The sequence below is a fragment of the Canis aureus genome, chromosome 31, assembly GCF_053574225.1.
Source record: "Canis aureus isolate CA01 chromosome 31, VMU_Caureus_v.1.0, whole genome shotgun sequence".
Taxonomy (NCBI): domain Eukaryota; kingdom Metazoa; phylum Chordata; class Mammalia; order Carnivora; family Canidae; genus Canis; species Canis aureus.
In genome coordinates this window covers 22,621,459-22,637,372 of record NC_135641.1, presented here as the reverse complement: position 1 = coordinate 22,637,372, position 15,914 = coordinate 22,621,459, and the positions used below count along the sequence as shown (strand labels likewise).

The following is a 15,914-nucleotide window of genomic DNA, read 5'->3' as shown; positions in this document are numbered from 1 at the left end:
CACCTCTGAAATTCAGATTTTGAACTTTCCCCCACAACCTTATGTCTTCCCAGATTTCTTAGTCAATTATTCCAACTACATCCCATTATCAGCTCTCTTTATTTTCTCTTCACACATTTCATTTCCAGGATCATCCCTTCCACCACTCTCTTGTCAATATCCTCAAGTTCCGTGACTCATCGCCCTTTCCCTGTGCCCCCTGGCAAAACCCCAACTGTGTACTTCCATGAGCCCATGTTCAGACTTCTCAGAACCTGTTGGTGATACCACAAGTTCACACTCCCCCACCTTGCCTGGGCTTTTGGAGTCATCAAAAAGGAAGAAGATGGAGGGGAGGGGCACCTGGGTGGCTCAGTGGTTGGGCATCTGCATTTGGCTCAGGTCATGATCCTGGGTCCGGGGAATGAGTCCTGCATCAGGCCTCTCATAGGGAGCCTGCTTCTCCCTCTCCCTGTGTCTCTGCCTTTCTCTTATGTTCTCTCATGAATAAATAAATAAGATCTTAAAAAAAAAAAAAAAAAAGAGGGAGAAGACCACTCTTGACTAAAACTGCACCACCAGTAGTAAAAGCATCCCTTATTCTTTATTTACTTCTAGAAGAGGTTCTTGACCAGAATTAATTCCGTGGCAGTTAAAGGCAATGAGTTATTAGGGAAGCAGGACTCCTTGCCCCATGTGTATTTAATGAGAAAAATGAGGAAACTAAATTCAATATAAATATAATATGTACCTTTGAAAACATAATTATCAACAGTGAAAAGCTTGATTTTTCAGTCTTTTTTTTTTTTTTTTTCTGGAGACATTTGAGACCACAAGTTTGTGAGAAGAAAATTAGGAGCTAAGAACTATTTTGTTTTTGTTTTTGTTTTTACGATTTGTTTATTTGACTGGGAGAGAGAGTGAGCACGTGAGCAGGGGGATGGGCAGAGGGAGAGGGAGAAAGAGAGAGCCCTCTGGCAGACTCCCTGATGAGCTTGGAGCCCCCATGTGGGGCTCGATCCCAGAACCCTGAGATCATGACCTGAGCCAACACCAAGAGTCGGCCGCTTAACCGCCTGAGCAACCCAGGCACCCCGGAGCTAAGAACTTTTCAAAATAAATATATATGGTGTTTTTATGTGTATTTTTGTTTCAGTGGTTAAATGAAACGTGTCCATTTATAGGGCTAAAGAGAATCTAAATTTATGACTAGGACACTTGCAAAAAGCATTAGTCGGGTCCACTTTATGATCTGGATTCTGAGTTGATTTGTAGCCCCAAAGATTATTTAGCAGGTCTGCTCTGAGAGGTGAGCACTGGAGAACTGTACTCTACCCTCACATGTGCCTTTCCCTCACTGCTCTGTGGGTGGATCTGAGATACCACCCACCTTATGCTACACTTTATGAAGTACTTTCACATTACATTTCGTTAGTCCTTGTTGTCTCTGTGAGATTATAATTTCTATACTGTTCGAAATTTTATGTGAAGCTTGGGACTGAAAGCTAGGAGCCCAGGCTTCTGAACCCCATGCTCTACTTCCTATTTATCCGGCTAAAGTTTAGGGTACAAGTTGCTATAGCAGCAAGAGGTATCCAGCCTTCTTGCTACTGAGTAAAAGGCTGATGTTTATTAATTTTGGAATATTAAATGTTTTTAAATAATATATTATGTTAAATAAATTAATACAATTTGAAAATTAAATATATTCCAGAGAAACAATGATTTCTGATGACTGATAACATTCTGTATGCAAAAGCAGTCCCCGGGGCATCTGGGTGGCTCAGTGATTGAGCATCTGCCTTTGGCTCAGGTCATGATCCTGGGGTCCTGGGATCGAGTCCCGCATTGGGCTCCCTGCAGGGAGCCTGCTTCTCCCTCTGCCTATGTCTCTGCCTCTCTCTGTGTGTCTCTTAAATAAAAATCTTAAAAAAAAAAAAAAAGCAAACTAGTCCCCAAAAAACAAAAGAAAACAAAACCAATCCCCAAAGCTAGTCAATATAGAAGAGAAATATATGAATAGTTTTCACGAAAGAGTTTCATCCACAATGGGTTCATTAGGTAACAGATAACGTACTGCTGTAACAGATAACAATCTCAACGATTTAACACAATAAAGATTTATTTCCTGCTTATTCCATAAGGTCATTCCAGGAGAAGTTTTTTTGCAACTAATGGCTCTTCCATTCTCCTGAACAAGGAGAACAAGGGAGACTGAACTGGGAGACTGCTGACTCAACAAGGGTCAACAAACTTTTTTTAAGGGCCAGACAGTAAATATTTTAGGCTTTCTAGCCATATGATCTCTTTTGCAACTACTCAACTCTGCACACAAAAACAGCCATAGATAATATGGAAACAAATTAGTGTTTTAATAAAACTTCTATGTGACTGAAAGTTGAATTTGATATAATTTGCATGTGTCACAAAATTTTCTTCTGGGCAGCCCGGTGGCTCAGTGGTTTAGCGCCACCTTCAGCCCAGGGCGTGATCCTGGAGACCCGGATTCGAGTCCCACATCAGGCTCCCTGCATGGAGCCTGTTTCTCCCTCTGCCTGTGTCTCTGCCTCTCTCTCTGTGTGTGTCTCTCATGAATAAATAAATAAAATCTTTAAAATATATATATATTATTCTTTTGTGGTTTTCAACTATTTGAAATGCAAAACCATTCTTAGCTCACAGCAGTGCAAAAATAGGCAGTGGATTGGATCTTGCCCATAGACCATAGTTTGCCAGCATCTCCTCAAGGGTCTCCTCCAAGGCTTCACACCTGCTCTTTGCATCCCCTACATCCCAGTAGTAATGAAGGATCTTGTGGGAGATTGTAGGGGCCAATCATGATCCCACACCACCCTCCTCCATTTCATTGACCAGAATTACTCACAGGCCCTATCAGGATACATGGCATCCAGAATAGTCTTCTATATGCCCAGAAGAAAAATGAAATGGTATAGGGAAGAAACAGTGACATCTTTGCCATCAGATAATTTTTCTGCATTTTCTGTTCTTCATGCCTTTGCTTAAAGTAGTGTTCACTTTCCTCTTCCCTTCCCCAGTCTGGTTGGTTCAACATGCCCAATTTCACCTATTTCAACATGATCTTTCTTCAGATATTTCTGCAAATATCTTTATCTTGAAGCTTTTCTTGATTCATCCAACCAAAAATAATCTCTTTCCTTGGAATCACCAAAGAAATTTGAATTTCTTACATCACTTACTTTACCTTGTACAATGGATATTTGTGAACTTTTTTTCTTCTCATCTCTAGATTATAAGCTCCTTGAGGTTTGATACTACTCATTTTTTTATAACAACTGTATTAAAATGTAACTCAAATACCATAAAATTCACAATTCAATGTAAAATGGAATTTTCTATGGAAAACAGTATGGGAGTTCCTCAAAATATTAAAAATAGGGGGCACCTGGGTGGCTCAGTCAGTTGGGCATCTGCCTTGGGCTCAGGTCCCAGTGTCCTGGGATCAAGCCCTGCATCAGGCTCCCTGATCAGCAGGGAGTCTGCTTCTCCCTCTGCCCCTCCTCCCACTTGTGTTCTCTCTATCTGAAATACATAAATAAAATCCTTAAAAAACTTAAAAATAGATTTATTGTGTGATCCAGCAATTCCACTTGCAGGTATACCCAAAAGAATTAAAAGCAGGGACTCAAACAGAATTTGTATACTCATGTTCATAGCAGCATTATTCATAATAGCCTAGAAATGGAAGCAGCTCAAGTGTCCATTGACAGATGAATAAACAAAATGTGGTATATACATACAATGGGATATTATTTAGTCTTTTTTTTTTTTTTAAGATTTTATTTAGGGACACCTGGGTGGCTCAGCGGTTGAGCATCTGCCTTTGACTCAGGGCCTGGTCCCAGGGTCTGGGATCGAGTTCCGCATTGGGCTCCTGCAGAGAGCTTGCTTCTCCCTCTCATGAATAAATAAATAAAATCTTAAAAAAAAAAGACAGAGAGAGAGAGAAAGAGAGAGGCAGAGACATAGGCAGAGGTAGAAGCAAGCTCCCTGTGGGGAACCAGATGCAGGGCTCAGTCCCAGAATTCTGGGATCACACTCTCAGCCAAAGGTGTCTAGACGCTCAACCGCTGAACCACCCAGGTTACCTATTATTCAGTCTTTAAAAAGAAAGAAATTTTGACATATATGTATATACAATGTGGATAAACCTTAAGGATATTCTGCTAAGTGAAATAAGCTAGTCACAAAAGAACAAGTATTATATGATTCCACTTATATGAGCTACCCAGAAAAGTCAAAATCATAGAGATAGAAGGTAGAATGGTGGTTTCTTTGGGTTAGGGGAGGGAGGATAGGGATGGATTATTTTTTGATGGGTATGGAGTTTCAGCTTTGCAAGATGAAAAGAGATAGAGATGGTGGTGCTGGTTGCACAATAATGTGAATATGCAAGTGCCACTAAACTGCACACTTAAAAATGGTTATGATGATAAATTTTGTTATGTGTATTTTACCATAATTCAAAGAAAATGTAAGTGCATCATAACAATGTCGCCAAAAAAGAATACATTTCAGTAATTTTTAGATATTCCAAAGTTGTACAACCATTGCCACAATCAATTTTATTCTTTTTATTTAAAAATTTTTTTAAGATTTTATTTATTTATATGAGAGGGAGAGAGCATGAGCAGAGGGAAGGACAGAGGGAAAGGAAGAATTAGATTCTCTGCTGAGCATGGAGACCGACATGGGGCTCAATCCCAGGATCCTGAGATCATAACTTGAGCCAAAGTCAGATACTTAACCAACTCCGTCACCCAAGAACCCCACCACAATCAATTTTAGAACATTTTTATCACCCTAAAAAGAAACCCTGTACCCATTAGCAGGCATTCCTCATCTCCCTTCTCCCAACCCCTGGCAGCCACTAATCTACTTTCTGCCTCCATGAATTTGCCTATTTTGAGCATTTCATTTAAATAGAATCATACAACATGTGACCTTTTGTGTCCAACTTCTCTAACTTAGCATAATGTTTTTAAGGTTCATCCATGTTATAGAACTTCATTCTTTATTCAAATCAGTACTTTATTCCTTTTAATAGCTTATTAATATGCCACTGTAGAGATACACTTTATCCATTCATCAGTTGATGGACACTCAGCTTCTTTCTACTTTTTGGCTGTTTTGAATAATATTGCTATGAACATTTATGTAAAAGTTTTGTGTGGACATGTGTCTACAGTTCTCCTCAGGAGATATATATATATATATATATACCTACCTGCCTACCTACTTACTTAGGAGTAAAATTTCTGGGTCATGTGGTAATCTCATGTTTAGCATTTTGAAGAACTTCCAAATTCTTTTCCACAGCAGCTACACCATTTTACAATCTTCTAGCAATTTATCTGGGTTACAACTTCTCTACATCCTCACCAGAACTTGTTATTGTCTCTCTTTTTAATGATATCTCTCCTAGTGGATGTGAAGTGGTAGCTCATGGTGGTTTTGATTTGCATTTCCTTCATGATTAATGACATATCTTCACATATGTCTATTGGCTATTTGCAAATTTTCTTTGGAGAAATGTTTACATTGTATTTTTCCTGTGAGTTATACGAGTTCTTTATATATTTTGATAGAAGCCCCTTATTAGATATATAATTCTGTGGGTTCTTTTTACTTTATTAATGTGTCCTTTGAAGCACAAAAATTTTTAATTTTGATGGCGTCTAATTTATCAATTTTTTTCTTTTGTTGCTATGCTTATGGTATCAGAAGAAACCATTGCTTTATCCAAGATCATGAAGATTTACTCATAAGAGTTTTATGGATTTAGCTCTTATTTCAGTCTGTGATCCTTTTGAATTAATTTTTGTATATGCTGTGAAGAAGGAGTCCAACATTCTTTTGCATATGGATATCCAGTTGTCTTAGGATCATTGTTGAAAAGACTATTCTTTCCCCATTAAATTATCTTGGCACCCTTGTCAAAAATCAATTGGCCATAAGTTATGAGATTATTTCAGGACTCTCAATTCTATTTCATTGATCTATATGTCTATCCTTATACTACACTGTCTTGATTGAATATCGTAGCTTTGTCATTTATTTTTTTAAGATTTTATTTATTCATGAGAGAGTTGGGGGGGTGGGGCAGAGACACAGGCAGAGGGAGAAGCAGGCTCCATGCAGGGAGCCCGATGTGGGACTCGATCCAGGGTCTCCAGGATCACGCCCTGGGCTGAAGGCAGTGCTAAACTGCTGAGCCACCCGGGCTGTCCTATTTTTATTTATTTTAAAGATTTTATTTATTTATTCATGAGAGATACAGAGACAGAGAGAGAGAAAGGCAGAGACATAGGTAGAGGGAGAGGCAGACTCCATGCAGGAAGCCTGATATGGGACTCCATCCTGGGACTCGAGGATCACACCCTGAGCTGAAGGCAGACACTAAACCACTGAGTCACCCAGGCATCTCTTGTTCTTCTTTTTTATTTTATTTATTTATTTATTATTTTATTTTATTTTATTTTTGTTCTTTTTGTTGTTGTTGTTCTTTTTTAAATACTGTTTTGGTTGTTCTTGATTCCTTGTATTTATGTATGAATGATAGAAGCTTGTTATTTTCTGCAAAAAGCCAGTTGAATTTTTGATACATTGGAGATGTAGATCAGTTTGGGTAGTATTGCCATATTAACAATATTAAGTCTTCTGATCTGTGAACATGAGATACCTATTTATTAGGTCTTCTTTAACTTATTTCAGCAATGTTTTGTGGTTTTTAGTGTACAAGTCTTACACAATTCTTTCTTAAATTTATTCTGAGGTATTTTATTCTTTTTAATGCTATTACAAATAGAATTGTCTTCTTAATTTCATATTCTGATTGTTCATCGCAAATATATAGAAATACAATAGATTTTTTGTGTATAGATCTTGTATTATACAACTTTGCTGAACTTGTTTATTAATTCTAATGTGTGTGTGTGTGTAGATATTACTCAGTGTCACATCCTCTGGAGATTAACACAGTGCCTAATCTTAACTAATATTCAACCCATTTGTATTCCTTGAACTGATCTCTTTATATGCCCTATTGCCACAGAAGCCTCTCATTTACTGAGTAATTTTTCAGTTCCCAGTATCTTGAATCATTCTTTCTCTTCTTCACTCTTATCTGTAGGCTTGGGAACAATGGGCCGAGGCATTGTTGTTTCTCTTGCGAAGGCCAAGATCCCAGTGATTGCTGTGGAATCGGACAAGAAGCAGCTAGAGACTGCTGATATGATAATAACTACCCTCTTGGAAAAGGAAGCATCCAAAATGCAGCGTAGCAGCCACCCGTCGTTAGGACCAAAACCCAGGTTAACTACATCTATGAAGGAGCTTGGTGGTGTAGATTTAGTCATTGAAGCCGTATTTGAGGAAATTAACCTGAAGAAGAGGGTCTTTGCTGAACTGTCGGCTATATGCAAGCCAGAAGCTTTTCTGTGCACCAATACTTCAGCCCTAGACATTGATGAGATTGCTTCTTCCACTGATCGTCCTCACTTGGTCATTGGCACTCACTTCTTCTCACCAGCTCACGTCATGAAGTTGTTAGAGATTATTCCCAGCCAATACTCTTCCCCCACTACCATTGCCACAGTTATGAATTTATCAAAAAAGATTAAAAAAATTGGAGTAGTTGTAGGTAACTGTTTTGGATTTGTTGGCAATCGAATGTTGAAGCCTTATTACAATCAGACGTATTTCTTGTTAGAAGAAGGCAGTAGGCCAGAGGAGATAGATCAGGTGCTGGAAGAGTTTGGTTTCAAAATGGGACCTTTTAGAGTGTCAGATCTTGCTGGATTGGATGTGGGTTGGAAATCTCGACAAGGGCAAGGTCTTACTGGACCTATGGTGCCTTCAGGAACTCCTGCCCGGAAGCGAGGCAACAGGAGATACTGTCCAATTCCTGATCTGCTCTGTGAATCAGGACGATTTGGCCAGAAGACAGGGAAAGGTTGGTACCAATATGATAAGCCATTGGGTAGGATTCACAAACCTGACCCCTGGCTTTCTGAATTTCTGTCACAGTACAGAAAAACCTATCACATTGAGCCACGTATCATTAGCCAGGATGAGATCCTTGAGCGTTGCTTATATTCACTTATCAATGAAGCATTCCGTATCTTGGGAGAAGGGATGGCTGCTGATCCAGAGCACATTGATGTTGTCTATTTACACGGGTACGGATGGCCAAGGCATAGGGGTGGACCCATGTTCTATGCCTCCACAGTTGGGTTGCCCACAGTGCTAGAGAAGTTGCAAAAATATTACAGGCAGAATCCTGATATTCCACAACTAGAGCCTTGTGACTATCTGAAAAAATTGGCTTCCCTGGGCAACCCGCCTCTGAAAGAATGGCAAAGCTTGGCAGGACCCCCAGGCAGCAAACTGTGATTCAGCCTTCCAGGTTACACGCACATGCTGGCATCAGGTAATGCTCACTGAATTTCATTGAAATTAAATCCAAAGATCCTGAGTAAGATTGTACTGAAATATAAAGCAGAAGAAATAATTGATCAGCTAAATCTTCTCTTTGGGACTTCTGATTATTCTAATGAGTCAGATCTTTAGAAATATGCTCCCTATGCCTCTGAATCTGTCTTTATTGGATAAATTATTTCAATCCCAGTGAATAAAACTTGCATTGATACCATAATAGCTAAGGAGAGAGACTCAGGAATAAGTTAAGGTTTCCAAGGGCTTTGATAGTTGGAGATGTCAACAATTAATAACTGATAAATGCAACTAAGCCACAAATTCATTCTGACCCCTTTCAACCTAGAGTCCAGAGGGGCATTAATTCAGCATGGAAAGCCAGGATGAATTTTAGTCCAGAGTCTCAGAGATGGAGTGGGGATAGTTGGCAGGGTAAGGTCCGCAGGGAGGGTCTCTGTGAGTATGGGAAGTCACCCAAGGAGAGGCAGAAGTAGTTACCAGAAAGAAAGGCAGGGGCTCAATGGCATAGCAGTGCTAAAGTTGTAGGCAAAACACAGTTGGGAATTAGTGAGGGAGTCAGGTACTTTAGACTAGAATGGGGAACTCAGAGTAGCTTGGGAATTCATACTTGGTGTGTTACTTCATATAGCGCAGTTCCATATGCATGGTTGTGCTTGCTGCTTGCAAAGGGCTCAGTAATGTTTGTTGGTAATTTCCTTGGGACCAGGAGATGTCTACAACCAGTTATTCTTTTCTATACCTGGAGAAGTAACAGAAAGTAGTCATTATTGACTTAATATAAGAAGGGATCTTAGAAAACATCTAACCTCTGATTCTATGATAGAGTCATGATACCAGACTCCCTGTCATGGTGAGCCCTTGTGATGCTGGGTATGGAAATTGTTGAATCTTGAAAAGTCTGAAGTTCCTGCCAAACAAAATCTGTATAACTTTGTCATAAGATTCTCTTTTTACTTTTTTGTGGGGTTAAAGTTGAGGGGCCAATCGACACAAAAACCTGCACACAAATGTTTATAGCAGTATTATTCATCATAGCCCCAAATTGGAAACAACCACTAGATCTCCATCAGCTGAGGAATAGATAAACAAATGGTGAAATAGCCATACAACAGAATATTGGGCCATAAAAAGAAATAAAGTAAGTACAGATACATACTACAACATGATGAACCTTCAAAATGTTAGGCTAAATGAAAGAAGCCAATCACAAAAGGCCATTTTATGGACATTCGTGTGAAATAAAATAGGCAAGGCTATAGACACAGAAGGCACATCAGAGGATGCCTAAGGCTGGAGTAATTAGGGCTGAGGAGATGGGGAGGGACTGCTCATGGGGACAGGGTCTCTTTTGGGGTTGATAATAATGTTCTAATATTATTGTGGTGATGGTTACATAACTGTGAATCTAAAAACCGTTGAGTTTGATTTTAAATGGGTGAGTTGTATAGTATGTGAATTATAACTCAAAATTGTCAATAAATAAGTAAATAAACAAATGGGCTCAACTTGTCCTTCAATGTGATGTAAATGACCTATTTTCACAGTATTTTCACCTGTGAACCCAAACAAAATGATCAGAAGTTCTGATAGAGAAATCTTGTTCTATTATCAAAAACAAAAACTCTAGAGTGTTCCTTGAATTGTAGTTTAATTTAGAATAATTTTTAAATTGTATATTGTTGGATTTTATATAAATTGATATATAAATTTTTAAATTAAAGAAAATTTTAAAAATAATTTGCAAAGTAGTGACTCTGCCAAGTGACTTATCTTCAAATTAATGTTAAAGGAGTGGTGCGCGTGTGCACACATACACACACTTTTTCTTCTTTAGACCCTGAGTGGATTTTATTTTGAGTTCTTAAAACTCATTTTCACCCCACACTACCTTCCAGGTTGGGCCTTTGAAACTAGAGTGTCTGTGAATAGATTTTAGGAGTCAAAAATCCCTGAAATCGGGCAGCCCCTGTGGCACAGCGGTTTAGCGCTGCCTGCAGCCTGGGGTGTGATCCTGGAGACCCGGGATGGAGTCCCACGTCAGGCTCCCTGCATGGAGCCTGCTTCTCTCTCTGCCTCTCTCTCTCTCTCTCTCTCTCTCCCTCTCTGAATAAATAAATAAAAAATCTTTTTAAAAAATCCCTGAAATCTTATGCTAATGTTTATGTATACAAATATGAATGTATTGCTTAGAAGAGGTACCACATCTTACACCATATTCTCTCTTTCTTTAAGATTTTATTTATTTATTTGACACAGAAAGAGTGAGAGCACGAGCAGGGGGAACAGTGGGCAGAAGAACAGGGAGAAACAGGCTCTCTGCTCAGAGCAGGGGGAACAGTGGGCAGAAGAACAGGGAGAAACAGGCTCCCTGCTGAGCAGAGAGCCTGGACGTGGGGCTCGATCCCAGGACTCTGGGATCATGACCTGAGCTGAAGGCAGATGCCCAACCTGCTGAGCCACCCAAGCATCCCTCATAGACTCAAAAAGTGTCTGTGACCCAATAAAGGTTAAGGACTAACATTCTCTATGTAATATGAGGAGAAGAAATAGGAGTTCATTTATCCTTATTTTATACTAAAGGAGGCAAAACAAATTTGCTGGGTCTTACATACAACAGTGGTTAATATGATGAAGCCTGTCCAGGATACTCTAGTTCATCCTTGAAAATGTACTTGCTGAGAAGAATTATTTTGTTATCATTGTTGTTATTGATTATTTTAAAACTGCCTGTCTTAAAAAAAAAAAAAAGCTTCTGAATGACATTTTAAAAATGTGTTCTAATGGCAATTGCTCTGACAAGAACTATATATTAGAAGCATCCTTGAAGCTTTGCCATAACGCCCCAGCTCTAAGGATGAGATTGTGTTCCTTACACTGTGCAGCCACTGTGCAGCTGTGGTTTCTATCCACTTAGTCACTTCCAGCAAGAACAGGTGTGCATGAGAGAGATAGAGGGTGGGATCTTAAACTCCCCGATTAATAATGTTTCAGAATAGTGTATGCAAATCATACTCCACAGCAGTTAGGAATCTGAAATTTCTAGCGTCTTACATTCATCTTTAAAATAGACGCCTAGAAATCTGAAATACTGTAGGCTTCCTAGATTGGCTGACCCTTCTTGGTAGCCATTGATGAGATTAATAGAAATGAAGTTCTCTGGACCAAAAACAGCTTCCTGCAAGAACAGAAATAGTTTTGACTATTTTTGTGACTATCAAGGCCATCTGCTTATCTTGCCAGCTTATAATTTTGAGATTAACAGACAAATTACACCTCTTCCTGGTAGGACAGCAGTATTATTATACAATTCTGAAGGATGCCATTCATACTGTGTTCCAACAGTTGTCATTCACACAGAAATAATGTGAATAGCACCCCTGGGAGTTGTGCAACACCCATCATTGTTTTCAAGTCAAAAACTAGAGTTTTCAACTCGTGTAGAGGTTTTAAGTCAAAAATTCTTTCCTCTGTGTATTGCTATAAGTATCTTTCTAACCAAAAGTTAGTTAACAAAAGTAAAGGGAAAATTTCCCTTTCTATTGGTGTCTCCAATGGAACCAAAATTTCACAAAGATTTCATCTAGTCTGTTCATCTTAGTATATATTTTTCTAGCATTCTGACGAAGAGGAACATAAGAGAGATGAACAGAGCTTTTTAATTCTTGTCTAAAGTATTTGAGGACATTTCTTTTTTTTTTTTCCAGGACATTTCAATTGTAATATTTATTTTCTTTCACCGAGCTTAAAATAGCCTAGCAGAATGAGTGCCTGAATGCATCTAATAAGGTGACATGAGCAGAGCTTTCACTCTAGTTAGGGTCACTCCACTTTCTGTAAGAGAAAGCACTTGCCAATTCTGGCCATAATGTGAAATCCTCAGGGTGGGTAGGGCAAAACCTTCTCCAACCAAACCATAACTGCCCTTGAATTGCCGAAGTCTGCCAAAGCCTAGACATTTGTTAATTTGTACATTTTGGCAGAGACTGTTGGCTGTCCCCCAAAGTTTTTCTTCTTCTGTAATAATAAACTTCTCAGTTTTTTGGCTGAGCATTAGGTTGCTCAAAATACACAATTTATTTGTCAGCTTCTCTTGCATCCAACTGTGAATGTGAGGACAGATCTAGACAATGGGATGTATCTAGAAGCATCACATGGCAGCTTTTGGGAACCTACCTGAGAAATCACATGATGTGCTTTCTTTGCCTATTTCTTTTTTGTCTCTCCCTCCATTTTGCTGCCTGGAATGCAGATGTGACAGCTGGAGTCCAACCACTATCCTGGACCATGAGGACAAAGGTCATGCCTTAGGGATAGCAGAATGGAAGGCTGTATGTATGTATGTATGTATTTATTTATTTGAAAGAGAGAGAGAGTGCCCACAACTGGGAGGAGGGGCAGAGGGAGAGGGAGAAGCAGACTCCCCCCTGAGCAGGGAGCCCAATGTGGGGACTTGATCTCAGGACCCTGATACTACAACCTAAACTGAAGGCATATGCCCAGCCATCTGAGCCACCCAGGTGCCCAGAATAGAGGGCTGTAAAGAGCTTGGTCCCCAAAGACCTCCTGGAGCAGAGTTGTCACTCTACTTTCCAACAGTCACTTATGTAAGAAAGAAATAAGTTCCTATCATGTGTAAGTAGTCAGTGTAAGTGACTAAGTCATGTGTAAGTAAGCCAGTGTCATTGTAGGTCTTTAATTATCACAGGCAGGGCCTAAGAATCAGTGGGGTTTTGTTTTTGTTTTTGTTTTTCTCAGTGCCATAGGTAATTCTGATGCACAGGCAGGCTTAAGAATCCAGTCTCATTAAACAGGATTTCTTGTTTTAAGAAAAAAAAGAATTTGCCAGTATGATGTGTTTTTTAACTTGATACTGAATTGCTCGTAAATTTTTATGTTATGTTTCACATAGAATTGTTGTAGGCAGTTCTTGGAGATGCTAATTAAGAACCTGAGAATAGGGCTTTAAATCAACACTTAGTGAAACAGTCTGCCAGGCCTACTTGAACCTCAGATGGACTCCTACTTAATTAGAGAAAAAAATACTCAAAGTTTGCATTATCAGAAGGTAATCAACAATAGCACAAAAGAAAAGAAGAAGGGACGCCTGGGTGGCTCAGCGGTTGAACATCTGCCTTCGGCCCAGGGCATGATCCTGGAGACCCGGGATCGAGTCCCGCGTCAGGCTTCCTGCATGGAGCCTGCTTCTCCCTCTGCCTCTGCCTGTGTCTCTGCCTCTCTTTCTGTGTGTCTCTCATGAATAAATAAATAAAATCTTTAAAAAAAGAAAAAGAAGAATTAAAGAAGCCATATCTTGAATTAAACAAAGGCTATCTCTCAGCACTGACCACAAAGGAGGTGGTAAATCTAGAGTACACAAACCTTCTGGTCCGTAGATCAGAGATCTCTGAAGATAAAGCCCTTCCCAAGGAAGTATAAAAGATGAATCCATAGAGGTACAGGCAGAAAATATTAGAAGTGATTGCTACTTATTTTTGTCCAAAAAATAAGAAATTAATCTTTATTACTATTTCATGTATGTGGACACTGTTGACCTCACCAGGTTGTATGGTGTGCCTGTTGTAGGCAGCCATATGTCAGGAATGAAGTATCCTGTGGGGAGAGGCCAAGTTCCAACATATAGAGAGGTTGACAGTGGCTTCTTCCCTCTTTCATTTGCTGTTAGCATGTTGAAAAATACTGCAGATTGTGTAAGCTGGGATAAGTGGATATTTAGACTTAATTATTTAATCTGACCAAATTAACCCTGAAAGAAAAGCAACGTTGAAGATAATCCAAATAGGGGCACCTGGGTGGCTCAGTTGGTTAAGCATCTGCCTTTGGCTCAGGTCATGGTCCCAGGGTTCTGGGATCGAGTCCCACATCAGGCTCCCTGCTCAGCGGGGAATCTGCTTCTCCCTCTGCCCCTCTCCTGCTTGTTCTCTCTCTCTCTATCAAATAAATAAATAAAATCTTTTTTTAAAAGGTAATGCAAATAACACAAAGGTAAACAACAGGAAAATTGAGGAGCCAATAGATCTGATACCAGTTTTTTATCAGGTACATTACAAGATAGAATTATTTAGTCAGATCCGGCAAGAGGTTGACCGAAAAGCTTTGAAATTACCAAGAACATTATTAGGAATATTGATTTGTAATCTACCATTCATTATGAAGCTTGCCCTAAGTGTGTATTGTGTCTTATGATATTAGTCAATAATAGGATGAAATCATCACCTATTAGCAAAATGTTTTAACATTATTTATTTCATCATTATCTCATCATTTATAAATTTCTTTTCTTTTTTTTTTTTTAAGTAGGCTCCACGCTCAGCATAGAGCCAATGTGGAGCCCAAAAGGGCTTGAACTCAAGACCCCTGAGATTAAGACCTGAGCTGAAATCAAGAGTTAGACATTTAAGGTGTCCCCCAGTTGCCTCCATTTATAAATGTCTATTTTATTGTGTTTTATAATGTAATATAAAAGCAAAATTATACAATTTAAAAACATCCTCCATATCAGAGATGTATACTAAAATTTTTTTTAATTTTTATTTATTTATGATAGTAACAGAGAGAGAGAGAGAGAGAGGCAGAGACACAGGCAGAGGGAGAAGCAGGCTCCATGCACCGGGAGCCCGACGTGGAATTCGATCCCGGGTCTCCAGGATCACGCCCTGGGCCAAAGGCAGGCGCCAAACCACTGCACCACCCAGGGATCCCTGTATACTAAAATTTATGTATCTTTACACAGATCCTCCTTTAGGAATGAGAGATTTATTCTCCTAACTGCTAGCAGTGCTGCCAGAAAAATGACCTTCTTTGGGGATTGCCTTGCTCAAGGTCAATCTTCTTCCAAAGGGAGCTTGCATCCAATGACTGCTCAATGCAGGAGTAGGAATTCATGGTCCTCTTGCCCCATTTCAGAAAGACTGACGGCTCTAGAGCTCTCTGTGATGTCGGTCTGGGGTCTTTATCAGCACTGCATTGAACTCAACTTTTCCCTCTGCTTGTTCCCACTTCCTCCTCTTTCCTTCACAGGTGTTCATCCCAAGAATACTCCTCCTCTCCATCTCAGAGTCTGCTTACCAGGGAACCCAAACTATGACAATGAAAGTGCATGATCAAAAATATTTGGATCCATATAATATCTATCAACTCTCTGGCATTTGCCTAGTAGATTTCTTCTGGTTTCACTTCTCATCAATTTTTATGAATATTCTTGGTGTGCTAGAAAAGAATGTGCATTCTTTGATGAATATGGGTTTCTAATGTAAGATCAAGCTAGTTAAATTATGTTTGTCAAATTTTCTATTTAGCCTTGATGATGTTTTATCTTTAGTTTGCCTCCTCCTGTGATTGGGGGCAATTACCCATGCCAGAGTGGGGACTCCTTTCCTTGACACAAAGAGCCAGAAGTGATTGCGTGGCACATGTAGTGT

At 39.4% G+C, this 15,914-nt stretch overlaps 1 protein-coding gene across 1 annotated transcript in view; it reads left to right on the top strand.

The window, feature by feature from the left end:
- Positions 1-10,212, top strand: part of EHHADH (enoyl-CoA hydratase and 3-hydroxyacyl CoA dehydrogenase) — a 48,571-nt gene extending 38,359 nt beyond the window's left edge. Inside the window, exon 7 of the mRNA XM_077879958.1 lies at positions 7,151-10,212. Coding sequence (XP_077736084.1) covers positions 7,151-8,412 — 1,262 coding nt within the window. The 3' untranslated portion in view covers positions 8,413-10,212. The remainder of the gene's footprint in view (positions 1-7,150) is intronic.
- The last annotated feature ends 5,702 nt before the right edge of the window (positions 10,213-15,914 follow it).